This window comes from Trachypithecus francoisi, unplaced genomic scaffold, assembly GCF_009764315.1.
Source record: "Trachypithecus francoisi isolate TF-2019V2 unplaced genomic scaffold, Tfra_2.0 Lachesis_group11, whole genome shotgun sequence".
In the NCBI taxonomy this organism is placed as follows: Eukaryota; Metazoa; Chordata; class Mammalia; order Primates; family Cercopithecidae; genus Trachypithecus; species Trachypithecus francoisi.
Window position 1 is genome coordinate 18,740,404 of NW_022681456.1, and position 27,821 is coordinate 18,768,224.

At 43.0% G+C, this 27,821-nt stretch overlaps 1 protein-coding gene across 2 annotated transcripts in view; it reads left to right on the forward strand.

Moving 5' to 3' along the window:
- TBX5 (T-box transcription factor 5) overlaps positions 1 to 16,765 on the forward strand; it is a 54,107-nt gene extending 37,342 nt beyond the window's left edge. The window contains exons 8-9 of one of the 2 annotated variants that reach the window (XM_033220477.1): positions 4,560 to 4,786; positions 14,584 to 16,761. In XM_033220477.1, coding sequence (XP_033076368.1) covers positions 4,560 to 4,786; positions 14,584 to 15,158 — 802 coding nt within the window. In that variant the 3' untranslated portion in view covers positions 15,159 to 16,761. Of the gene's footprint in view, positions 1 to 4,559; positions 4,787 to 14,583 lie in introns of both variants that reach the window. The other variant, XM_033220476.1, reaches the window with a different exon arrangement.
- Positions 16,766 to 27,821: the final 11,056 nt, after the last annotated feature.

Sequence of the window (27,821 nt, forward strand, 5' to 3'; positions counted from 1 at the left end):
GCTTATAGGGACTTTTATCACTCACCCCCCTACCACTATTCCTCTTGATATAGGGACTTGGAGGGAAGGGCAGGAGGGGGATGAGGGATAAAAGGCTACATATTGGGTACAGTGTACACTGCTCGGGTGATGGGTGTATCAGAATCTCTGAAGTCACCACTGAAGAACTAATCTGTGTAACCAAACATTACCTATTCCCGCAAAACAAAAAATTTTAAAAATGTTATGTGAAAATAATAAAGAGGATAACTGATAGGAAAAAAATGGTTAAATGAGGTCATAAGTGTGAGGCTTTAATCTCACAGGATGGTGGCCTTATAAAAAAGAGGAAGAAAGAGAGAGAGAGAGAGATAGTTCCCCACTCTAACCCTCCCTGCCTGGCATGTGAGGACACTGAGGGAAGGCGGCCACTACAAGCAAGGAAGACAGGCATCTCCAGAAACTGACCATGCTAGCACCCACATCTCCAGAACTATGAGAAAATACATTTCTGTGTATGTGCTTTTTTAAAAGTATTGGGTGGCATGAGGTTTGGAGTAGGACTGACCCTGGGTGAGACACAGCCTGTTAGCTGTGTGGTCTGGGACAAGTCACTTAACCTCTCTGCACCTGCTTTTACTTTTCTTTCTTTTCTTATCTCTTTTCTTTTCTTCTCTCTTTTCTTGTCTCCTCTTCTCTCCTCTCCTCTCCTCTTCTCTTTCTTCTCTTTTCTTTTTTCTTTTCTTTTCTTGAGACAGAGCTTCACTCTTGTTCCCCAGGCCAGAGTACAATGGCATGATCTTGGCTCATTGCAACCTCCACCTCCCAAGTTCAAGTGATTGTTCTGCCTCAGCCTCCCAAGTAGCTGGGATTACAGGCACCTGCCACCACACTCAGCTAATTTTTGTATTTTCAGAAGAGACAGGGTTTTTCATGTTGACCAGACTGGTCTTGAACTCCAGACCTCAAGTGATCTGCCTGCCTCGACCCCGCAAAGTGCTAGAATTATAGGCGTGAGTCACCATGCCTGGCCCATCTGCATTTTCTTATCTCTAATGTAAATCTAACTATACCTGTGAAATGAGGTTCTTGCCAGGATCAAATCAGGATAAGCATGTAAGTCAAGCAGTACAGTGGCTGGAACATTAGGAGGCACTTGAAGAACAATGTAGATAGATGAGAATGATAATAATGATGATTAAAAAAAGAGCAGACTTTTTTGCTGCCTGTATTTCCAGAGACACAAGGGCTTTTCAGCTTTCACTTTAATTCTCTTGTGTCCTTGCTTCTTCATGGATGTTCTTAAGCTGTACAAGAAAATAGTTTTATCTTCTCATCTGGAGGACTTTAGAGATTTCTGTCATAGTGATACTAACCACGTTTCTTTGATTGATCATTCCTTTGATCCATGGATGGGCTCTGTGAAAATTGCCCCGCTGTTGTTTGATTCTAACATTTTCTTTCCTTTGCCTGTGTAATTCTATAATGATTGAGAAGTCACTTCCCCTTTCCACGCCCGTATTTTGACACCTGTCAGAGGGGTTTGGGGACATTGTATTTCAGGCATTAACAGAGATGTTCGTGATCGGTGATGGAGATGATGTTTCAGGCTCCTTAGAGGGAAACAAGCTGTGAGGGACAAGTGGTTATTGGGATAATATTGCTTTTCCCACTTCTGTGTTGGTAATCAAAAGCAGGACTTGGCCTTTCCAGAGAGCAATTTTGCAATTTGGCTGTACTGGAACAGAGAATTCCACGGAGTCCATTGATATATTTTCTTGTAAATTCTCTCAGCCAACATTTTTTGGAGGTTATTTTCTTTAATTAAAAAGCAAAACCTTTCCTATTAAAAATATAAAACCAAAAGAGATTTCCCGCTTCGTGTTGGAGCTCTGACAGTGAAATATTGGAACTAAATGGATCTAAATAGAGTTGCCAGCGACTTTTGACAACTTTTATAATGTTTTATTGTTATTATAATTTTTCTTCTTTTTCTTTTCCTTTCTTTCTTTTTTTTTTTTTTTTTTTTTCCATTACGTAGCTTGAACCACAAAGCAAGAGCCATAAAGCTAATCCCATTCCCTTCAGCCTCCTGGCTCCAGGGGGAGATTCTGACTGGTGCGGCCGCTCAGATGGCTCCAGCTTTGGTTCTGAGATGGCACAGGGAAGCTGGGCTAGGAGACCCCTGGGTGTCCCGAGGGTGTCTATAGCCTCATGGAAACTTGGCAGATGCTCGGTGTCCCTGCCTGGCCACTCTGATGTACTTTCACATGACAAACAAAGGCAGGGATATAGGGTAGAGATGTTCACACACTTGAGGGGGTAGAAGTGGAAAGAGTCTTGTGCCCCAAACCCTGCTCCCCTAAAAGCATATTGTGTTGTAAAAATGGAAAGACGTCATTAGGAGACAATGCAAAAGTTATGAGGAAATGATTGGTTTAGAATTCTAGTTGTGTCTCTTTCTAACTCTGTGATCTTGAACAAGTTGCTTCATCTCCCTGGGTCTCAACTTCCTCGTGTGTAAAATGGGATCAAATATAATACGTACCACATAGAGTCACAGGAAGGACGAAATGGACAAATTCAAGATCCTTCAAAATGCATTATGTGTAGCTCTTTGCACATGAGATTATTTCAGGTATACTCTTTAATTTTAATAGGTAAGCATTGATTGATTGATTGATCGATTGAGTGAGACAGGGTCTTGCCCCGTCACCCAGGCTGGAGTGCAATGGTGCAGTCATAGCACCCTGCAGCCTCAAACTCCTGGATTCAGGTAATCCTCTTGCCTCAGCCTCCTGAGTTGCTATGACCATAGGCACATAAACATTTGTCTTAATTGCATTAAAAGAACTATAATTAGCACCACAAGCCTGTAATTTCACAGGCTTGATCACTTATAGTGAAGCTTAACTTATTTGGATAAATGATTAATTTTTAAAATGTCATAAGTTAAAGAATGGATTGTTCTATGTCATGGTGAGTATTGTGTCTGACTGAAGTTTGGGATTTACTGACACATGCTCCTTCTAGAGTTCTTAACCTGTTTGATGCCATGGGTTTCTCTTGCAGTGTGTTGAAGTCTATGAATCATCTCTAAGAATAATATGATTAAATGCATGAAATAGAATACATAGGTTACAAGGGAAACCAGTTATGTTTGAAATACAGTTACCAAAATATTTTATAAATGCTGTATAGCAATATATGCAGTTTGTAAATGCCATGCCCAAGATTCCCTATCCCCATCCTAAATGCTGGATATGGGATGTTAGGGGTCAAGCTCTTCTTGTCTCACATACTTGGATATTTCTCTCTTTGTCCCTTTTATCTTGAAGCACCTCCCCACCCCACCTTCTCTCTACTCCTCTGCAACCTCCCACATCTGATCCATTCCCCACCTCTCTCATTTTCTTTGAGCCTTCTTGTGCTGCACAGCACGACTTTCCTTCTTCCCAGGAGAGGTTTCTACTGCGTCCTTCTAAGGAAAAAAAATGGGAACACCTGGTATGAAATCTGAAGGTAAGGGAATGTGGAGGACCAATCCTAAGAGTGTGAGGGGCCGGATTTTGAGCACATTGAGGGATGCTATACCTATGATGTCATGGAAATTTTATTATGCTCACTTTGCCTGTGTGAGCCCTGAAGCTTAGGGGAGGGTTACGTGTCAGATGGACACACAGCCCATAAGGGATAGGGATGGGGCCTGGATTGGGAGCTGCGTAATCTTAGATCCCATGCTGTTTTTCTTTCTTTTTATTTTTTAATCTTCTATGTCCTTGTTCCTCCTTCTTTCTCATTTTCTTTCCCTCCCTCTATTCTCTCTGCCCAAAAGAATAACAGTAATGATGATGGTTGCCATTTGTTGAGCATTTACTGTGTGCCATGTACCTTTCTGAGTCTTTTCATGGTTAACTCATTAACCCATTTCTTCTATCAACAGTCCTTTGAACTGGGGACATTCATTATCCCTGCTTTGTAGATGGGAAAACTAAGGTATGGAGAAGTTAAGTTCATCAGTGGTCACAAGGACAGAAGCTCAGAAGGAAATTCTAAGACACTAGCATCAATCTATCCAGATGAGAGTAACCTAGGATTATACCTGACCTTCCTAGGTGGTCAGCTACCAGTTTTTACTAACTTCGGGCAATGACCTGAGCCGCATCTTAAAGATGGACACCCACAGGTTAAGTCTAAATAAATACTCAGATTAACTAGCTTTCAAATTAGAGAATTTAAAGACATACGTAGACTAAATTGATGTATTTCAAAATACCATGTGTATTTATTGATTGTTCAAAGCGGTTCTTAACTGGGGGTGTTTATTTACTTTTCTGCTTAGGTATAGAACTGTTGGTAAATCTACTTGCCTGATATATAAGGCATGAAAAATTAGTACCCAAATATACATTTGTGAAATGTGATGGACATGAATATAACTGGATCATTTTATTCATTAAAGACCCCTTTTTTTCCTTATTCTGTGACTTTTCTGGTGATTCTCTCATGCCTGGTTCAGCCACTCGGGAAATCTGTATCAGGGCACTGATAAGCATAATCTCCTATCTTTTCTCTTTCAGTAAAGAATATCCCGTGGTCCCCAGGAGCACCGTGAGGCAAAAAGTGGCCTCCAACCACAGTCCTTTCAGCAGCGAGTCTCGAACTCTCTCCACCTCATCCAATTTGGGGTCCCAATACCAGTGTGAGAATGGTGTTTCTGGCCCCTCCCAGGACCTCCTGCCCCCACCCAACCCATACCCACTGCCCCAGGAGCATAGCCAAATTTACCATTGCACCAAGAGAAAAGGTGAGTGTGATCACCTCTGGTCAATTCGCTTTCTTTCTTACCTTTTCCTTTCCTTGGGTTGGGGGTGCGGGGGAGGAGTGTGCATTTATTTACTTTATTTATTTAAAAATGTAAACAACACAAAAATACATGGAGATAAGAAATTTAAACCATACAGCCAAAACTAAAAGTTCCCTTGACATGTTCCCACCTCCAGTTCCAGCCCCTGCTTTGGAGAAAGCTTATTTGAAATGTTCAGACCTATTGTATTCATTTATGCACACATGCACACACACACACACACACACACACACACACACACAAACACGGAGAGTGCAGAGAATGAACTAGATTTATTTTTACTTTTTTTTTTTTTTTGAGATAGGGTCTCGTTCTATCACCCAGACTGGAGTGCAGTGGTGGAACCATGGCTCACTGCAGCCTCAGCCACCTGGGCTTAAGTGAGCCTTTCACATCAGCCTCCCTAGTAGCTGGGACTACAGGCATGCGTTCACATACTCTACTTTATTTTGCAACCCCTCTGGTAGGCAGGGAGGTTGCTTGAGTGGTCCCTGATTGTATCACAAGCCATGATGTAGGAAAACCCCTTGTGACTGTGAATGTTTCTCTGGCATATGTGTCAGTGTCTCTCCCAAGTGGATTTTGAACTCTTTTTCTTTTTTTCTGATAAAAACCAACACACACACACACACACACACACACAAATCACAAATGATTTTCACATTTCATCCCCCATTTAAATCTACTAAGCTGAGGCATTCCGTGTTTTTTTTTTTTTTTTTTTTGCCACATGAGAAATGAATGGCTTTTTTTTCTAAGTCATTCAAATCTAAAGGGGCTATGCTAAAGAAAGAATTTCCTGGTGGCCCTTCTTGTGAGCCAGAATAGAAGTGTTTGGCACAGGTGGTGTGGTGGAATTCAGCTCGCTAGAACCATTGCTTGGCGTGAGCTATAGATGGCCACGTGGGGAGACTGCAGGCTTTGGGGACAGAGAGATGCAGGCTCAAATCTCATCTCTGTTCCCTGCTTCTTGTGTGACCTCACTCAGGTCTAGCCTCTCCTAGCCTTGGTTTCTCGCTTTGTAAATGATGATGTTCCCTAAAGCATCTGATAGTTAGCAAGTACCCAGTAGGTGGTAGCTATGATTGGGTATGTGGCAGGTATCACTCCAGAAAGTGATTCCCAGGAGGAATCTGCCTCTTGTCTGTTGGTCTGGCATTAATTTAATCAGTCTTCCCAGAGAAGACTGCCTCTCTAGGTGAGAGCTTGGGAAGACAGATGCAGAGGGGATAGTGTAGGCTAAAGCTTACATTTATGGTCTGCAGAATAAATCAGGATGAAGTTCACCTTTGCAATTAAAAAATTTTTATAAATAGTGACAAGTTACTTAACCTTTCCAAGCCTCATTTAAAAAAATCTGTAAATTTGGCCTCAGGGTACGACTCATCTCATAGGCTTGGTGCAAAGATGTCAAAAAATCATACACATTATATGTTATCTCAGGGTTAACTCAGAAAGTAGTAACTGTTTTGCTCTAAACGACACCAGTGTGAGGTACAACAGCAGCCTTAGTGGTCAACACAAGCCTTTGTGAATCCAGTACCCAGTGCCTAGACCTTTAGGAGAAAACAACCCACTAACAACCAATAGGAATGGATGCTTTGGTAGCTTTTTCTGGAGCTGGGGTTACATGAGGAAAGTAACACAGTTTGACTATTTGACACTTACCAATCTTGTGTTTTAAAGGAGGGAAGAGCTGTCATTGGTATTTACATGGGGCTGGGAGCTGACCTGGGTGAGGCCTGACTTCCAGACTTACCTGAAGCCAATCCAAACTCCTTGAATCTCAAAGGCCTGAGCAATATCACTCCAACAGACTCCCTGGCATGGCTCCCGGCACATCTGCTGCCGGATGGACTGGAGACCAGATGCCTGCAAATATGTCTGCCTCTTTAGGCACGAGCAGGAGGTTAAGAATGTCCCATGGGATACAGGTCCCTGCATAGAGATTCTGTTTTATATTATATCTAAGGGTGCCCTTCCTAAGTCCCAGATCAAGCTTTTTCGACAACACTATGGAGTAGATGCTATTATTAGCCCACTTTACCAATGGGGAAACTGAGGCTCAGAAAGGTTCCAAACAAAACCTGCCAGTGGTTCTTGAACCCCAGCCTGGTCTACAGATTCTAAACCTGTGCATTTCACCACCACTCTATACTGTCTTGGTTACCTTTGCTCATCTGCTACAATCTCAAAATTTCATTTTCCACTGAAGATCTGTCTTTGAGACTGGGTCAGACATGCTGATTAAGAGCTCACCAGGTTTGAATTAGGGAGCTCTAATCGATTAAATTAATGCCAGACCAAAAGACAGGCAGGAAGAAGTTAAAAAGGATCATGATGCTTTTCAGGTTCAATATTTACAGCAGCATCCTTATAAATGCATTCCTGAAGGATGCGGCGGGGAGGCTTTGAATGCAAGGTTCACAAACCTCTTAGGTTATGACTTGACTTTCATGGAACATTTAATGGATCCTCGGATGAACTTAAAATCAACTTGGAGGGGCCACTGGGGGAGATGGAGTTGGGGGCTGATCCATTGTAGAAATACTCACAGTTTGCAGCTGTGTCCCCATGGGCGAGTTGTTTTACCTTTCTGGGCCTCAACTATCTTTTGTGCAAAGTGAGAATAACAATAGCACGTGTTTGATATGGTTGTGATGAGAGGAAATGAGATCATCCACAGAAAGCACCTAGAACAGTGTCTGGCAGCTATGAATGCTCAATAAACATGTGCTTGCCTCAGGCCTGCCCTTATGAAGCTCACACTGTTGCAAGCAGGTCAGACATTACACAAGTAATTATAAATTGCTTAATTGAAATTGTGAAGCCTGGCACTGTGACTCATACCTGTAATCTCAGCATTTTGAGAGGCTAAGGTTGGAGGATTGCTTGAGCCCAAGAGTTGAGACTAGCCTGGGCAACATAGTGAGACTCCATCTCTACAAAACATAAAAAATTAGCCTGGTGTGTTGGCACATGCCTGTGGTACTAGCTAACCCAGGAAGCTGAGATGGGAGGATTGCTTGAGCCCGGGAGTTCGAGGCTGCAGTGAGCTGTGATTGCACCACTGCGCTCCAGCTTGGGTGACAGAGTGAGACCCTGTCTCAAATAAAAAAATAAAATAAATAAAATAAAATAAATGATTGAATGCTATAAAGAAGATATACAAAGTGTTAAGGAATATCAAACTGGAATGTCAGTCTAGGGTGGGAGATCAGGGAAGCATTGAGACTGAGATCAGAGGAGAGTGAGTGTTGGATAGGAGAAGTGGGCGGTGTGAGGGTATCCACACATAGAGGAAAGCATGCATGAAGCCCCTTGGCTAAGGGAGAGCCTGCCACCTGGGAGTGAACAGAAGGCTGGAATGTTGGCACTCAGGGCGAGGGCAAAATGGTGGGGCATGAGGGCTAGAGAGAAAGGCAGGGACCAGCGAGATGGCAACTTTTATGAGCCATTTTAATGAAGGACGTCAGATTTTATCCTACCACCAGTGCACATCCATTGGAGGGATTTAAATTTGTGAGTAACATGCCTAAGTTCTTTATTTGGAAGCCGTCACTTTGCTATGATAGCACAGGACTATTTAGTTGGCACCAGAGACCCATTGAAAGGCCGTCGTGCAGTCTGAAACAGGAGATGGTGGCTCCCACCAGGGTGTGGGGAGAAGCTAGAGATGTGGGTGGAATCAGGTCTTAGTGGCGGGTTGGCGATAACAAGGTGAAGAATTGCCCCTTCTTTGTGGATTTGGAAACCAACACTGGGGAACTTACCCGAAGTCACCCAGCTCATGAGTGGCCCAGCTTGAGATGTACACTGAGGCCTGTGGGCTCGGGGTGAATGGGGTGTGCACCCTGGAGAAATCCTTTCACCTTTCCAGAAACCTCTGCCCTTCTCACCTCCCTCCACCCCCAAAAGGGAGCTCCCAGTGACAGGGAACATTCCAGCCAAGGGCTCTCTGTCCTGCCTAGGAGACAACAAATAGCAATTCATCATCAGCCTCCACATTGTAAAGTGATAAGAAATCAGCTGAGGTTTCCTTCCAGTTGGGATTCTCGTTAAGTGATAACTCCATGGGTGGTTTTCCCCCTGGCCCCTGCCTGCCCCACTATCTGACTTCCCCTCATTGTCTGTCTCCTTTCCAACGAGCCCAGGAGTCAGGCTCAGGCAGGCAGGCCAGAGGGCTCCTTGTGTTTGGAACCGGCTGTCTCCAAACTATCTCTCCCGATGGATTGAGCCAAAAAAGCCGGGAAGGTCTTTTATCAATGCCACTCAATCAAATCCAGGACCCCAGGGCTTGGGACAGCACTTGTCTGTCTTTCTCCCTCCCACCCCTGACTCTCACCCCAACTTACATTATAAAGCAAAAGCAACCCAAATAAAGATTCTAGCATAGCCAGGAGTTGAATCAGATATTCAAAGGAAAGTTAGAGATTGAGAGGGGAAGGGGAATTAGATATGGAAAAGGGCTTTGCAGGGTGCATTTTCTCAGTGCTGTGTGTTTTAAAATGAGATTTCACATCCATTCCTTTGCTGATTCTCCAGCTCCCTGCAGCAGTCTTTGAACCAGGGGAGATGCCACCCATCTCTGTTTTGCAGGGGTCTAATGGAGGACCAAGAGACAGGGTTAGATTCTAAGCTTATGTGGCCGATGAGTGGCAGAACTGGGATGGATGCATCAGGTTAATCTTCATTTATTGAGCACTTAATGTATAATGGACACTGTGCTAGGTGCTTGGGATAAGTGGAGGACACAGTGGAAAAGGCTCCTGCTCTCAAGAAACTTGTATTCTTACTGGATGGGACATATAATAAGCCAGTAAGTAAATATAATGATTTCAGGTAGTGACTAGGTGATATTTGGAACTGACTCTTTTGATTTCTAGTTGAGAATCTTCCCACAATACCATTCCAACTCTTTCTACTTTATGCTAAGAGCTAAGAGCATGGGGACATCAAAAACAAATAACAACAACAAAAACAAAAAACCAGTCATCCACCCACTCATCTGCCCACCCACCCATCCATCCACCCACCATTCACCCGTCCACCCACCCATCCACCCACTCACTCATTCCTCCATCCACCCATTCATCAATCATCTATCTATCCACTCACTCATCCATCCACCCACTCATCCATCCACTCACTCATCCATCCACCCACTCATCCATCCACCCATCCCCCAACCCATCCACTCACCTATCCACCCACTCATCCATCCCCCTACCCATCTATCAACCTTCCATCTACCTACCCATCCACCCACTCATCCATCCACTCACTCATTCATTCACCCATCTATCCATTCACCCATCTACCCACCCACCAATCCAAGCATCCATTCACCCATCCAACCACCCATCCATGCACCCACTCATCCACCCACTCATCCACCCACTCATCCATCGATCCTCTCACTCATTCATCCATCCCCCCATCCACCCACCCATACATCTACGCATGCATCCATCTATCTACTCATCCATAAGAGTCAAGGTTTGCTACCTTGTCATGTTGGCTGAGCATATAGGGTTGCATGAAATGGAAAGCCTGGGGCCATCTGTCAGAATGAGCACTGCTTTGTGAGTCAGAAGGCCTGAATTATAGCCACCTTCCCAACTTGCTGAAGGTCACTCAGCTAGAAAGATTACTACTCTGAGTTTCAGGGTCTCTGTCTGGGAAGACTCGACAATGGTTCTTCATCTGAATGAACTGAATTGGCAAGAGAAATGACCCATTTGGGAATAGTGACAATATTTGCTCAATAGGATTAGTATTTGAAAGCACTCTGTGAGGTTTCCAGCTCTGTAATCTACCCAAATACTTTTAAGTATGGGACAGCTTTCAGAACGCTATCTGTCTAGTCTTCCAAAAGAGAAAGAGGGAAAAGAGAATGGATCCAGGTCATTTGGACAGACAAGATTTGAATGCCTTATGTGCAAGGAAGATAAAAACTCCACTGCCCTTAGTATTACCTCAAATTAAATCTCATAAAAAGCTCAGGTATTATCTCCACTTACAATCAAGAACTGAGATTGGAATGACCCAGTGATTCATCCACAGTCACATGGCCAGTGAGCACTGGAGCCATAACTCTGTGCCTTAATATCTGTGCCCTGGATACATTACTAAAGTCTCTTCATCTAGAATCAAAAACATCTAGAAAAGTCCAAAGTACTAGGGTTTTCTACAGCGCCATGACATCATGAATGGTCAGAATCAGGAGGAACTTTACTGTTACCTAAGAGACTCATTTGGGTTTAGAATAGTTGCAATGTAATTGACCACTCTTAATATGCAACTTTCTGAAGCCGAGTTGTGGACTCTTCTCAGCAGAAGACTTGATACTTAACTCTTAACCCCCACACACACACACAACCGCACATTTACCAACCCTGAAAGCTAATCATGACTTGGCCGGAGATAGGTCTTTGCTGTTGAACAGTTATTGGGCTCTCAAAAAGAAAAAGGAAAAACAGAAACAAACTGAGCCATAACCAAAATAAACACAGAGATTACATCCCGAGCATTTATCATGACTGACCTGAAATGTGTATCCTTGAGTTGGAATTTCTTTACAATGTGATGAGGCCTGAGAGGAATTTGAGAATATTCAGTACCTGCTTTTATCAATAAGCCAAGATTGAGTTTTTCTTAGTGCTCTGCATTAGATCTTTGGGGTATTAAAGACTGGAATGTATAATTTTACGATTTTCCAAAATGTGTTCCGGCCGTTTTCTTATTATTCTTCCTTTTTTACTTGTAACAAATCTGGAAGGGGATCAGAAACTTGAGAATAGTTAGTTTGCCTCGTTTTTTTTTTTTCTCTTGCCAAGGGTGCCCTGCAGCTGTACTTTCTATTATTGAAAAGGGGAACAGCCTGGTTAAATGGAAAACCCAAAGGTTATGATTCCAGCAACAATGGAAACACTCAGGTTTATGAATCTGGGGGGTGGAAGGAAGAATGGAAGGAAAGGAATCAAGGGAGGAGGTGGTGAGGACAAAACGAAGCTGAGTATAGCAATGTCTTCAAGACTCCAAACACACACACACACACCACACACACACACAAAACCGCACAGTTAAAAGGTGAAAAATGTAGCCATTCACTCATCTGGATGTTTTCAAACATCTGCATGGTTGGCATGATGTAGATAGAACACCTGGAAGAATGTGTTTTTCATAGTTTTTTTTTTTTTTTGGTACAAACTTTTTGGGCATCCTATAGGTCCCAGATGTGGCCCAGAAGGAGTCTAGCTGAAAATAAGTTTGCTTGCCGTTAAGTGGGCACAACCCTAACATAGATATGTTTTGTTTGTGGACACTTTTGGCTTATCTGTGGGTGTCACTTGGACATTGATACAAATGGAGCTGGTTGGTGGAACCCAAACCCAATCTACTCTACCTGGGTTGGGGAACTGTTTTACAAGCCAGTCCAAAGCCAAAAGATTTACTCTTGAGTCAATGGCTTACTTGTGTCTTTATATCTCAGGACCACCTCTCAGTCGCAGAGTGTCAGCCTCCCTCACTTACTGCTCATGGTAGGATGGACTGGGATCGAGGACATGCACCAAAAACAGGATCATGTGTACCCTGTTCACCACTCTATCTCCAGCACCTGGCACAATACCTAGCACTTTGGAGCAGCTCAGTAATTATCTATTATATGATTGCTTGAGTGGCACTGGATATTAGAAATCTAGAGAGTTAGAAGCAAGGCATGTAGGCAAAGTCAATCCAATCTGGCTTGGATTCCAGCCTCTGTTCCTTCTCAGCCATGTGACCTTGGGCAAGTCACTTCTCTGAGCTTTAGTTCTGCCTTTATGGAGACGGCATTATAGCAGACACTGTAATTGAGGAATTACTGTCAGATGAAGAGTAAGGTCACGTAGTAGGTACTCAATAAATAATAGCTCTGATCATTTCCTCTTGTTATTTAGTTCAGCATTCTGTTTTCATGGCCATCAGCCATCACAGTGAGTTGCATGGATGCCCCAGTGTGTCATTTTTCTTCACTTCTCCAAAGACAGACGTAACTCCTTAACATTTATTGACTAGAAAGAGACAGAAAGATGAGGAAAGAGAATTTTCAGTTTGGAAGGTAAAATTTCAGATAAGTAATGAGTCTGTGTTGAGGTTTACACCTTGGTAGATATACCCAAGCATTGCTTCCCCTGAAGGGAATACCTTGAGGGTATTATTGTGAATTATGTCTGCCATGAGCTTGACTGGTGGTGTTGCCCCTGCAACAAGAGCTGTTCATGTTGACGGAAATCAGGAGACTTATATGCTCAATCTTACTTAGCTCTTAGCTACCCAGTAAGGTAAGTATTACTCACTTTGATTCAGAGATGATGATGAGTCTCTGAACATAGATGCCCTGCTGGTATCACACAGATATTAAGTAAAGGAGCCTGATTCAAATCCAGACATGTCTAGGCTTCTTAACCTGGGGTCTGCATTTTAGGGAGTTTTTGGACTCCCTGAAATTGTATGCAAAGCCTTGTATGCACATGCAGTTTTCAAAACATGTTTCAATGCAGTTTTCTAGGAAAGAGCCCAGCACTTTTGCTTGTTTTCAAAAGGGCCAGTGGCCCCAAAGTGGTGAAACGAGACCCCCTTTCAGAGACAGAACTATCTCCACTGCCCTACACTAGGAAATAACTAGTGCACTGGGAAGGGAAGTGACTTGCTTAGCAGGAAACAGCAACACATTAACTTGTACCAACTTAACAAGTATTAACTAGGCACCTGCTCACATAAAGAATCAGGAAAGCATTTGAACATTCATTCAAGCTCCCTCCCACTCATCCATGCATCCATCCATCCATCCATCCATCCATCCATCATACAAATATTTATTGCATGCCTTCTCTATGTATCAAGACAGTGAAAAACAAGGACTTTGCAGTCAGACTACTTGGATTCTAATCCTGGATCTACTGTTTATCAGCCATGTAAAACCTTGGGCAAGTTTCTTAACCTCCATGAGTCCTTTTTTTCTTATCTGTAAGATAAGGATAATAGTAAAACCCACCTGGTAGGGTTGTTATGAGGATTAAATGCATTACTTTATGGAGAGTGCTTAGAATCGTGCCACGCAGAGTACATACTATATGTGTTTGTCTTGACTTATTGTTGATGCTCTTGTTAATAGTAGGTGTTTACTAGGTTCTGGGAATAAAGTGACGGATAAGGCAGACAATGTCCTGCTTTTATGAAATTTACATGCTGGAGAAGAGGAAAGATAATAATAATTGCTATTTATTTATTTTTGAGATGGGAGTTCTCACTATGTTGCCCAGGCTGGTCTCAAACTCCTGGGCTCAAGTGATCCTCTTTTCTCGGCCTCCCAAGCAGCTGGAACTATAGGTGTGCACCACTGCGCCTGGTTAGTTGCTATTTATTGAGTGTTTCTGGGCTTTGGATTAAGTGCTTCGTGTATTTTTCCGTTTAATTCTTAACACTGCCCTTTGTAGGAAATGCTATTATTTCCCTTTCCATCTTACAGATGAAGAAGCTGAACTCAGAAAGGTCAAACTGTTTGCATAGAACTCCATAGCCTAAGGTCTTAACCACTACAGTCCACCCCTCTTTTTTTGTTTTCAGAATGGTGGTTAGGGCTAACCATCTCTCAGGCTTTATTCTTCAGTACCTTGGCCAAATAACTGTCTCCACTTTTAGCTGCCTGGTGCCTGCTCCTGGCCTCACTGCTGTCTCTCCTGTCTTCACAGAGGAAGAATGTTCCACCACAGACCATCCCTATAAGAAGCCCTACATGGAGACATCACCCAGTGAAGAAGATTCCTTCTACCGCTCAAGCTACCCACAGCAACAGGGCCTGGGTGCCTCCTACAGGACAGAGTCGGCACAGCGGCAGGCCTGCATGTATGCCAGTTCTGCGCCCCCCAGTGAGCCTGTGCCCAGCCTGGAGGACATCAGCTGCAACACGTGGCCAAGCATGCCTTCCTACAGCAGCTGCACCGTCACCACTGTGCAGCCCATGGACAGGCTACCCTACCAGCACTTCTCTGCTCACTTCACCTCGGGGCCCCTGGTCCCCCGGCTGGCAGGCATGGCCAACCATGGCTCCCCACAGCTGGGAGAGGGAATGTTCCAGCACCAGACCTCCGTGGCCCACCAGCCTGTGGTCAGGCAGTGTGGGCCTCAGACTGGCCTGCAGTCCCCTGGCACCCTTCAGCCCCCTGAGTTCCTCTACTCGCATGGCGTGCCAAGGACTCTGTCCCCACATCAGTACCACTCGGTGCATGGAGTTGGCATGGTGCCAGAGTGGAGCGACAATAGCTAAAGTGAAGCCTGCTTCACAACAGACATTTCCTAGAGAGAGACAGAGAGAGATAGAGGAGAAAGAGAGAGAAGGAGACAGACAGTAGCCAAGAGAACCCCACGGACAAGATTTTTCATTTCACCCAATGTTCACATCTGCACTCAAGGTCGCTGGATGCTGATCTAATCAGTAGCTTGAAACCACAATTTTAAAAATGTGACTTTCTTGTTTTGTCTCAAAACTTAAAAAAACAAACACAAAAAGCTGAGTCCCACCCCCCACGACCACCACACTCATCAACCAGCCACATTCACACCACTCCCCAGATCTCTTCCCCCATTCCTTCTTTTGGGTTCTAGAAAGTCTTGCCTCATTGAGTGTTTTTCCCTGGTGCGTAGTTTGGAGTCTTTCCCTGTCTTGGTGTTAATGTTGACATTGTTATATAATAAATGATAATATATTTTTTTCTTTCAATTTTCTTAATGGGACCCAGTCCCTTATTTGGGGGGAGGTCTGAGGCAAGTATATTTCAAAATGTGTACTTGCGGGATTCCCTTCAAGTAAACCACCCCTGAAGCCTAAATTCACTTTTCTCCTTGACTAAGAAAAGCACCTACCTCTGCCATGCGATGTTTCTGAAAAGCCTCCCTATGTCCCCATTTGCTTTGGTTTTGTCCTGCCTTCTCCAATATCACATGCTCAGTTTTGCCTCTACTTACCCATGGAGTCAGGATAACACTGACGCCCCCTGGCATCCTGTCTTATTCAGCCCTACCGTCTTGCCAGCTCTGTCTTTCCAGCTGTCTGTCGCTAAAATGTGGCCTATAGCTTCCCTTCCGGAAAGCTTGCTTTGAAAAACTTAAAAAGCCCCGGTTTACATGCAGGCAGGACTGTGATAACAGTGCAAGGTCTGTGTTGACAAGAGTTGTGGACAAAAAGCCAAAATAAATATTCTTCCTGATTAAAAAAAAAAAAACTTGAAAAAAAAACAAGGCCAGCCCAACCTTCCAAACCTCCATCACCAACAATCCAAACTGGATGTGAAGCAAAATGCTTAATTCCTACAGAAGAGGCAAGACATGGTCACCGATGATGTCCCTCCAAAGAAACCACGCCCACACCAATGCCGACACAAAACTGTGTTTACTGAAAGCCGAAAACAGTATTAAAAAAAAGTGTGTAAGTAAAGTGTTATGGTAGGGTTCTTCAGATGTAATATTTTACTGGTACTATTTATTTATAAATAGGAATTTTAATTAAGTAATAACATGAAATGAAACCCAGCATACGAGCTGGCCGAGAGCTTTTAATTTTATTGATACTCAAAACCAAGTTTGTGTTTTTTTGTTTTTTTCCTCTTTCGAATGTGCTTTGCTTTTTTTGATTAAAAATAAGTTTTTTTCCTCTTTTTTTTAAACAGACCCTAATAAACAGAACAGGGTAAGATGTGAGGCTGAGTGTGTTTAAGTACGTGAGAGAGTGCGCGTGTGTTTGTAAGTGAGTGTCCCTATGCGATTATGTCTTTTTATGTTGCTAAGGGGGGAGGGTGAGGACTAAGTACTCGTGCCTTATATTTGTGTGCCAATTAATGCCTAATAAATACCATGTGCTTAAACAAGTACAAGGAACTTGAACACCCATTTTTTTTTTCATGTTCTTTCTACCGACTGAATAGAGGGGATAGGAAGTGGAGGAAACAGGAAGGAGTTGTCTTGCATGTGAATTTCTCACCCCACCTGATTTCTCATGCCCATCTCAGGGGAATTTGGGATCCATTGTCCTTGAGTGTGATGAAGCTGAATATATGTATCCACTGGTTTATATCCCTGGAATGAAGTTATTTGTTTTAATGGAATTTGTGTAGGCCTTGGAGAAGAAAAGTCTTTAGGAATTCCAACTGATTTAAAACGGTATCGGTCATACTATATGTAACACCTAATGTTTGGGTTTTTCAAGAATCTCTTTCTCTGAATTAATTGTTGGAGCCAGGCATTTTGGAGGTTCCACTGCAAATAACTTTATGAATCATTAGTGAATCAGATATTTATTTTAAATCCATGGATCTAGGATTTGTGAACTTGACCTCTAGAACACATATGGGACAGAAGAGAGCAGCAAATTGGTAAGTACATTTGTGCTGCAGATTTGTTCTGTTTTTGTAATTTTGATGCCCACCCCTCAAATTATCAAGAGCTATCAAATATGCCGCATCCCCTTGAAAAAGAAACAATTGGCTTGTTGATTACAAATTATTCATTTAATCAGGTCTCCTGGGACCTTTTCCTGGCAAAGAAGCCCTGAGAAGTGTGAATTAATTATAAAGAAATGACAATTCAGCTTCTTTCAAGTGCAATGGAGAAACTAGGTCAATGGCTTTCCTGTTCCCCCAAAGGACTGCATTAGTAAAGTTTCACTGAACAGGTTCTGACTGTGCTCCAAATAGATATTTATTCTGATGGGTTCAGATTTTTTTTAAAAAAGAGTTGCCTTCGAAGAAATTGCCTTTGAAACTAATTTTATCAACTCTATACAACAGTCAGTCTTACCCTTTCAGAGGAACATCATCCAAATTAGGAATCAGCATCCCCACCCCACAGCTCAAACAGTTGCCACCATTGGAAAATCATTAAAAACATGTTCACAGCAAGTTTCACAAATCAGACAAGGGACACTGTCATTTCATAACCAATACAGGTTAACCTCTTTGGGTTCCAAACGATTGTTATAGTGGATCTTTTCATTGAATCAGTAGGATTAAGGATACAATGTCCAAGAGTTAATGTCATTTCATCATGGTGTTGATAAAACCATGGTAAGGCACAATGCACATTGTTACATTCTGATAATATATTTGGTGGGTGCTTGCTTTAGACTGGGCATGTGGTAAGTACCGGGGACACAGCAGTGAACAAAAAGAGAGGGGCTGTCTCCTTTGGACTTACGATTTAGTGAGAGAAACAGGCTTTAGGAAATTATGTGCATCTTCAGTGGATTGCGGCAGTGGAAATTACTACAAAGACAGACGGCACGATGGCATAAAGGGATAAGGCAAGGGGTCCTAATGCCATCTGGGGGAGACGACTCTTGAGCATAGCCCTAGTGATGAGTAGGAATTAATCAGGTGAAAGGTTGGGAGGAAAAGGATTGCAGACAGAGGGAATAATGTGTGCAAATGTCCTGAGGCAGAAATTGTGATGGAGGAAATGACATGTAGGTTTGTCAATCACCCAGTTCACATTCCTTCATTCGGTAACATGTAGGAAAGTTCCACTATGTGCGGTCGATATCTTTACTTGTACAGGACCTACTAATTGTGATAGGCTCTTTTCCAAGTAATTTCTAAAGTTGCAGAGGACAGACTCTGGATATGTGAGATGGTAGGTTTTTTTGTGTGTGTTCAGGAGAGGAGTATTACAGCATCTGCCTGGCTTCTGGTCCTCTACAGTTTGGGACCCAAGCTTATAGGGTAGAAGAAACACAAGAACTTTCAAGAGGGTCAGCTCATTAGTATTCTTGAGCTCAGAGAGGTTGAAAATTCCCCCCAGATTACACAGCTGGTGTGTGGCAGGGTTTACCATGAAACCCAAGTTAGCCCAAGCCTTAAGTTTCCTCCTCTCTAAAAAGGAGATAATTGGCTGGATTTGGTAGCTCATGCCTGTAATTTCAACACTTTGGGAGGCCAAGGATGGAGGATTGCTTAAGCCCAGGAATAAGTCTGAGCAATATAGCAAGACCCCTGTCTCTACAAAAAAAAAAAAGAGAAGCTATTCTACATGCTTCAAAGAACTGTTGTGCATTTAAGTGAGATAATATCTGTGAAAGTTTCCAGTGAAGTATTTAACAAGTAGATGTTCAACAAATGCTTGAAAGACTTTAATCAATGAAATGCAAGTTAAATATAATTTTTTAAATAATTGACTTGGCAAATGTATATTTTAAAAATAATATTACCTATTGCTATTGAGAAAGTAGGAAATCTCATAAACTAATGGTTGGGAATACAAATTAGATAAACCTTTGCAAGGAGAGTTTGCAAAATGTATCAAAAGTGTTAATGTGCAAATCATTTAATCTGATAATTCTGCTTTGAGGAATTGGTCTGAAGGAAATCATCAGAGATGTATATAAACATTTATTTTCTAGGAAGTCTATCATGATTTTTAAAAATCATGCAAAATAGGAAACAGCCTTAATATCCAATAATATGGAGTTGGTTAAATAAATTAGTGCATGATGAAATACCACATGGCCATTAAGAAACACATTTGTGGGCCAGGTGTGGTGGCTCACGCCTGTAATCCCAGCACTTTGCAAGGCCAAGACAGATCACCTGAGGTCAGGAGTCCAAGACCAGCCTGGCCAACATGGTGAAACTCCATCTCTACTAAAAACACAATAATTAGCTGGTGGTGCATGCATGTAATTCCAGCTACTCGGGAGGCTGATGCAGGACAATCTCTTGAACCCGGGAGGCAGAGGTTGCAGTGAGCCGAGATGGCGCCACTACAGTCCAGCTGGGACGAAAGAGCGAGACTCCATCTCAAAAAAAAAAAAAAAAAAGAAAAGAAACACATTTGTGGAGATGTTTAAGATTCACTGCAAGCAAAAGAAGCTTCAAGTAGCTTGCACAGCAGCTTCCAATTTTATTAAACACACCAGCACATATTCACACTTGAAACAAAAGCACTCTTAGGATGTATAACAGTAACAGTGATGGGATTGTGGGTGTTCAAATTTTCTTTGTTCTTTTGGGGATGTCCCAGTTTTCCTCGTGATGAAGATGAATTATCTTTGTAACTAGAAGTAGAATTAGTAAATAAAATCTAGCTTGTTGTTTGTTCATTGAAATGAGTCTGTGAGGAAGATGGGACACTCCTGTCTACCTTGAGGAGGAAGAGATAAAGCTTCCATAATGAGAGCCATTGGCCCCATCAGTGACAGAGCTGGGTACTGGTACCGACCAGCCGACTGCTCATCATGGAATGTTCCATATTCAACTAAAAGACAAGGTGACGCCTGGATATTTCTCTTTGTCTTCACTTTCTGAGGGTGCTATTTGTGTGTTTTCTTGGTCCTCTTGGGAGGTTAGACTATGGAGTGGGATGAGCTATTATTCCCTTTTAATAAACACAACACACGTGTTGAATCAGGTACTCATTTATCTCACCTTTGTTCTCTAATTGAACTGGGTTATAAAATTCACTCTGTCACTTACTGCCTTTGTGACCTTGGGCAAGTCACTGAACCTCTTTGATCTTCCATTTGATCATATGTAAAATGGGGTTACTATGAGTATTTATCCCAGAGATTCCTCGTTTGTCTGAGGATTCAATGAGACAATGAGCATAAAATGCTTAGCACAGAGCCTGGTGTATTAGTCTGTTCTCAGCTGCTAATAAAGTCATACCCAAGACTGGGTAATGTATAAAGAAAAAGAGGTTTGATGGACTCACAGTTCCACATGGCTAGGGAGGCCTCACAATTATGGTGGAAGACAAAGGAGGAGCAAAAGCACGTCTTACATGGTGACAGGCAAGAGAGCTTGTGTAGGGGAACTGCCCTTTATAAAACCATCAGGCTTTGTGAGACTTATTCACTACCACGAGAACAGCATGGGAAAGACCCGCCCCCATGATTCAATTACCTCCCACCAGGTCCCTCCCAGGACACGTGGGGATTATGGGAGCTACAATTTAAGATGAGATTTGGGTGGGGACACAGCCAAACCATATCACCTGGTATAGAGAAAATGCTCAATAGCTGTTAGCTCATGAAAAGATTAACTAGGATTTATAATTTTTTTTTTTTTTTTGAGATGGAGTTTTGCTCTTCTTGCCCAGGCTGGAGTGCAATGGTGCGATCTCAGCTCACCAAAACCTCTGCCTCCCGTGTTCAAGCGATTCTCCTGCCTCAGCCTCCCGAGTAGCTGGGATTATAGGCATGTGCCACCATGCCCAGTTAATTTTGTCTTTTTAGTAGAGATGGAATTTCTCCATGTTGGTCAGGCTGGTCTCGAACTTCCGAATTCAGGTGATCCACCAGCCTTGGCCTCTCAAAATCCTGGGATTACAGGCATGAGCTACCACGCCCGGCCAGATTTATAATTATTAATGCTGCTTCTTCTTGTCTTTCTCCTCTTGCTTCTCTTGTTGGAAAATTTGCCCCTATAATCTTCTACTATTTTTATAATAGACCTAAGCTCAGCAGAGGTTAGAAAACATCACCGTCATCATCCTGACCACCACTGCCACCACCACTACCGTCATCAGTAACATCACTTTCAACAATAATTAAAACACAGCTTTCCCACAGGCATCATCTTAAATCTTCTTTAAATATCTGACTTTGGGCCAGGTGCAGTGGCTAATGGCTCACACCTATAATCTCCACACTTTGGGAGGCTGAGGCAAGAGGATAGTTTTGAGGCCAGGAGTTCAAGGCCAGCCTGGGCAACATAGTGAAACCTCATCTCTATAAAAATTTTTAAAATTAGCCAGGCATAGTGGAATGCATCTGTAGTCCTAGCTATTTGGAAGGCTGAGGCAGGAGGATTGCTTGAGTCCAAGAGTTGGAAGTTCCAGGGAGCCATGATTTAGCCACTGCACTCCAGCCTGAGTGACAGAGGGAGACCGTTTCTCTCTAAAAATAATAAAATAAAATAAATAGCTGGTTTTGTAAGTGACTGTCGACTTTGGACCTTTGTGGCAACAAAGAAGGAAGAGTAGTTTCTACATCTCTAAAGACTGATTATCAGCACCTCACCTTTTCTTTTCTGACTTCAGAACGCTTTTTTTTTTTTTTTTAAGAGATGGGATCTTTCTTTGTTGCCCATGCTGCTGCAGTGCAGTGCCAACTCACTACAGCCTCAACCTCCTGGGCTCAAATGATCCTCTCGCGTTAGCCTCTTGTGTAGCTGAGACTATAGGTGCACACTACCATACCTGGCCTTTTTTTTGTTTTTTTTTAAGAGATGAGTTCTCACTATGTTGCCTAGGCTGGTCTTCAACTCCTGGCCTCAAGCAGTCTTCCTGCCTTAGCCTCCTGAGTCACTGGGATTACAGGCAGAAGCCCACTCGCCTGGTCAGAATTCATTTTTATTCCACTTAGAAAGAAGTCATGCATGTTAATCCTAGTGAATATGTTGGTTTAGGCATACTTGGTTCCAGTTCCTAGAACTGTGAGTGTTGGGGTGGAGGAGACAGCCTGGTGTGCAAGTTGAAGGTTGTTCCTGGCAGAGTTTTGATATTTGACTGATGTCCCTCCAGTGTTGATAATAGTAGTAGCAATAGCAATAATAGCTTTCATTTATGTACCATGTGCTAGTCCCTATACCAAGCAACATGGTGATCGTCCAGTGTTCCCCAGCTCATGGTGGCTTGTCTTCCATTCCACGCTGTCCAGACTCCTTTAGGGGATGGAATGATTCATGTCATCGCTGTCCTTTCCCATGTGCCTAAAAGAAGAGAGGGAGGGGCAGAGGGAGATGGTGGCTGGAGCGTTACAGAGCAGTGCTTTTGGGTGGCATGTCCTTGGAGATGTCAACCTCAGAACAAGTAAAGGAGGATTTGTAATCTTGTAGCTAAAGACTGGCTCCCTGGTCTTGGAAGCCCAGCTGGCCCTCTAGCGTGTGAGCAAATTATTAACTTGCCCCAAGCCTCAGTTTCCATCTCTGCAAAGTGGAAGTGATAAGAGCTATTTTGCAGACTTGAGGTAGTGATAAAAGGAGAGAGTTTATGTAAAGCAATCAGCAGGGCGTCTGGCCCTCTCTACACATTTAATAACAGAGGCTTAAAAACCATAACTTCCCTCATGTCACAACCTCATGACATAACGAGTTAGGAGAATCTTCTCTTTCTTTTTTTTTATAAAGATTAATCACAGTTAACCTACCTTCCTTCCTTCCTTCCTTCCTTCCTTTTTTTTTCTCATAGAGGAGTATCATCATTTTGCCCACTCTGGTCTTGAACTCGTGAGCTCAAGTGATCCTCCCACCTCGGCCTGTCAAAGCACTGGGATCTTCTCATTTCTCTAACTGTAGATTTTTTCCTGGGACCAAGAGAGCTTCATGGAGGCAGGATTGCTCCAGTCTTAATTGCTTGTATTTTCACACTGGAAGGTGTTCACTATGATCTGAACAAATGGATTAAGAATGATTCACCAGATGTGCTCATTGGAGGACAGGGTTCTACCTGTCCAGGTTGCTGTAGCAGAGGATTCCTGTGCTATGTCTTGCATCCTCTCTGCCCACCTCTAATTTCAGACATAGTAAGGGCAGAAGGTTCGGTGCATGCTGACAGCATCCCACCTTGAGCTCCATCACAAATCTGTTTTTCTGCAGCAGGTCTGTCTCTAAAGCTGAGAGGCTCCCTTGGCCTGAACGCAGGCACAACCCAGAAATAATGACTCTGGGAACACTCTCTGTAGAGTGGGTGGGGAGTTGGTGGAAAGAGGCCCCAGCCTCCTATCCTTTGGAGGGACAGTTTGGAGGTACATTCTACACAATTCCTCAGAGAGTCCTCAGAGGCCTGCACTCTGGTTGCCCACAGTGGTAATCAGCTCAATAAGTCAATCACTTGGCTTTTTCTCCGTTCATCCTTCTTCCTCCCTGGGATCACCTTCCAAATCCTCCCAAATCCTGCCCTCGGGGTGAGCCTAAACTAAGTCAGGGTTTGACTGGCTCTTGCTAGCCCTTCCTTCTCCAGACTCATTGTATTCTCTCCCTTTTTCTTAAACTCTTTTTTTTTTTTAATTTTTTTTTTTCTGAGACAGAGTCTCATTCTGTCACCCAACCTGGAGTGCAGTGGCACGATCTTGGCTCACTGCAACCTCCGCCTCCCAGGTTCAAGCGATTCTCATGCTTCAGCCTCCCAAGTAGCTGGGATTACAGGTACACGCCACCATGCCTGGCTAATTTTTCTTGTATTTTTAGTAGGGACGAGGTTTCACCATGTTGCCCAGGCTGGTCTCAAACTCCTAGCCTCGAGTGATCCACCTGCCTCTGCCTTCCAAAGTGGTGAGATTACAGGTGTGAGCCACTGTGCCCAGCCTCTCTTAAACTTTTTATCTTGAAATAAGTGTAGATTCACATGCAGTTGTAAGAAAACACAGAGAAATCCCCTATACCCTTTACCTATATATCCTAATACCTTGCAACACTTTAGCACAATAGCACAATGAGGACATTAATGCTGGTACAACCACCAATATTATGCAGATTTCTCCAGTTTATTTGTACTCACTTGTGGGTGTGTGTATTTAGTGCCATGCAATTTTAGCACGCATGTAGTATCTTCTACTACAGTCAAAACACAGAACATTTCCATCACTGCAAGGATCTCTCGTGTTATTCTTTTATAACCACATATAACCCCTGCAACCCTTTTTCTAACCCCAGACAACCACTAATTAATCTGTTCTTCATTTCTATAATTTTATCCAAGAATGTTATATAAATAGAACTATACAGAATGTTATATACATGACAAGAAGGTTATATAAATAGGACTATTTCAAGAATATTATATAAATAGAACTATACAGTATATAAGCTTTGGGCAGTTGGCTTTTTTTTCATTCAGCATACTTCCCTTTAGATTCATCCAACGCATTGGGTGTATTAATAGTTCATTCTTTTTTTAAAAATCACTGACTAGTATTCCACAGTATAAGTGTACCTTCTGGCTGTCTCCTCACATGGTCTCTTCTCTGTGGGCACATGAGGGTGGGAAGGAGAGAGAGACAGAAAGAAAGAGACAGAGAGAGAGAGAGAGAAATCTGGTGTCTCTCCCTCTTTCTATAAGATTAGGAAACCCCCTTATGAACTCACTCGACCTTTATTACCTCCTTAAGGCTCCATCTTCTACTACAGTCATATTGAGGGTTGGTGCTTCAACATATGAATTTTGGCAGTGGGGGCTGGGCAAAATTCAGTCTGTAACTGGCAGGCTGTGACTCTCAGTTATGGTTGAAGCTGCTGTCCACAGGCAGAATTTCTTCTTTCTCTTTAGGGAAGCCTCAGCTCTGCTTTTTAAGACCCCACACGAACTCTCCCATCTAAGGTCCTTCCTGTTGCAGGCAAATTCTGAGCTCAGCTGTGATGTGAACTCTCAACCCCCATCTGATGAAGTGGGGCAGAAACTTAGTGGACATCTCATGCTGGAGAGCAATTCACTTAGCCTTTGCTTTATGTTACAACTCTGAAACCACTGGGAGAGGAGCCTCTGTTTTTATCCCCGAGGTCTGAGGCCTCTGGAAATGTCAGATATTATTCTTCTACAGAGTTTTGAGAAGGGGAAACTGAAGCCTGAGTATCTCCAGAGTGGAGTCAGTGACTTGCTCAAGGTCATAGGGCTGTTTAGTGCCAGAGATGGGGCAAAAACCTGGGCAAAATTGTACTTGTTCTGGAACCCTTGTGTGACTGCCATTAGGTGACTTGTGACCTCCCTGAATCCATTTCTTCTTCTTTTGGAGATGTCACCCTAATTGTTTTTGGTGAGAGGCATTTTTCTTTCTCTTTTTATGACTGATCTTGGCAAGTATGCAGATGTTGTCAGTGCCTGGCCCTATCTCCTGGGCCCATCCTCCAGGTCGCCTGCAGCTTTGGTGTGTAGTTCTCATGTAGGCCAACAACTTCCTACCTCCTGCATCTGTATCTCTCTGCCTGAGGTCTTTCTCTGGCCACAGATGTGTAATTGGCCTGTGTGTGGGTCAGGCTATAAGTGCCAGGGAATTAAGGCCTCCTAGAATGTCCCCTAAACAATGAGAGATGGGGGTTGGTATGTAAATATCCAAGTCTTCTGTCTTCTTGGTGGGACAATTTTGAGCATGTTCCACACGCTTTCAGAGGGTCTCCAGCAGGGATCAGTTGCTAGCAAGCCCCAGTTGCCCACAAAGGTGACCTACACATTAGCACATTACTACTTTAACACATTGGCTTCCTTCCCTTCCTCGTCTCGTTTCCTACCCCGCTTACCCAAATAAAATGCTGCATCCAAATCCTCATCTCAGGGTATGCTTTACTAAGAAAGTAAAGCTGTTAACCAAAGAGCTTTCTCCTCCTTAGACAAGGGGCTGGGAGTAGTTGACTCATGGGCACTTATAGACTTTCTTTCCCAGAGAGAGAATCTTGAGTGGAGAAATAAACAGACCAAAACTACTGGGCTCATTTAGTCCCTAACAAAACTCTTTTTAGTTCCTTTGATCCAGATCCCCAAGATTGCCCTTTATTATGGTTATCTTTGAGTTCCCTTTCAAATCTTCCATTCACAGTTTTACAGCTTGTGCACAGCACAATCCTAAGGGTAAGTCACTCACATTGATACTCCATCTCAGTGGTTCCTCTTAGAGTTGTGCAGTGCACAACTCACCCAACTGTTCGTGTGGTTCTGTGCGATGATATTTTCAATACATTTTTTGCTTGCAGGTTGTACTATAGCTGATAAAAACTTTGATATGAAAATAACTTCAAGATCTTCTGTCCCAGTCCTCTGCCTTTTGTAAGTTGATGTCCAAGCCATGGGCATGAGATAGTTGTGGCGTGATTGCATCCTGCTGAAATACAATTCAGGTATTCTACAGGTCAAAGTTTGTCCCTAAAACAAGAGTTCTAATGAGAAAAATTCAGTTATTGCAAGGAAAAATTGGGGTAGAAGATTTGACTTTGCTTTCTCAATACCAATTGTATAAGGGAGTTGAGACTTATTTTCTTGCTACTTTTATACACTTGAAATAAGCAGCCAGAAACCTATCTATTATCAGTGGACTTTTCTAGCTCTTTCTGCTACCTGCCTCCTTGCTCTAGAGAAAAATACAATTGAAGAGAGAAAAGAGAGAGAGAGAGAGATAAAGGAACTCAATGAAAGCTTTTACATTGCTCTAATTTCTGAAACATAAAAGCTATTCTTTTAGAGTAAATCCATTTTTTCCCAGCGGCATTACGGATAGAGAAATTCCTAGGAAAATAATTTGTCAAGTCCCGACTGATCAAAGATACATATGAAAGAACCCCACTTTTTTTTCTTCCCAAGGAAAAAACCAGCCCCCATCTAAGCTCAGAATGAATTGGCAATTCATTTACCGACTGTCAGATAAAGTAGCACAATCCCCATCACATCTTTAGCAGGGACAGGACCAGAAGGAAGCAATTCTGTGCCCACCGAGTGTACAAGCTGGGGGTATGTTAGTGATTAAAGGATCCTGGCCTGGGGGAGGCAGAGAGATATGACTCAGATTCGCCATTGCACCATAAATCTCCCTCTTTTATTCAAAATGTGTGTTTTATAGTCGTTTCCTGGCCAATTGCTGCCTTGAATAAATATATAACATATCTGGACTTAGCTTTTAGGCCCAGAACTGGGGTTTGTCTTGAGGGCCAAGTATTCTTGATATTTCCAAGAGCAAGCAAGGAACAAATAATGAGGCACCCTTTTCTTCCTGACTCACCAGCCACATCCTACATCAAAAATAAAAATAGCAGTCAGTGCTAATTGGGCCAAGAGAGACAAAGCAAGTCCTGGCCATTGGCGCTAACTTCTTGTGTTCTGCAAACAGGTTGCTACTCCCACCTGCTCACTCAACATCCCTCCACTAGGCACACCCCAAAGAGGCTGCAACCTCTGAGCATCATTGACTGTATTTGGTTGGATCCACTAACTCAGACATTTGGCCCAAAGATCTTGGCTTGAA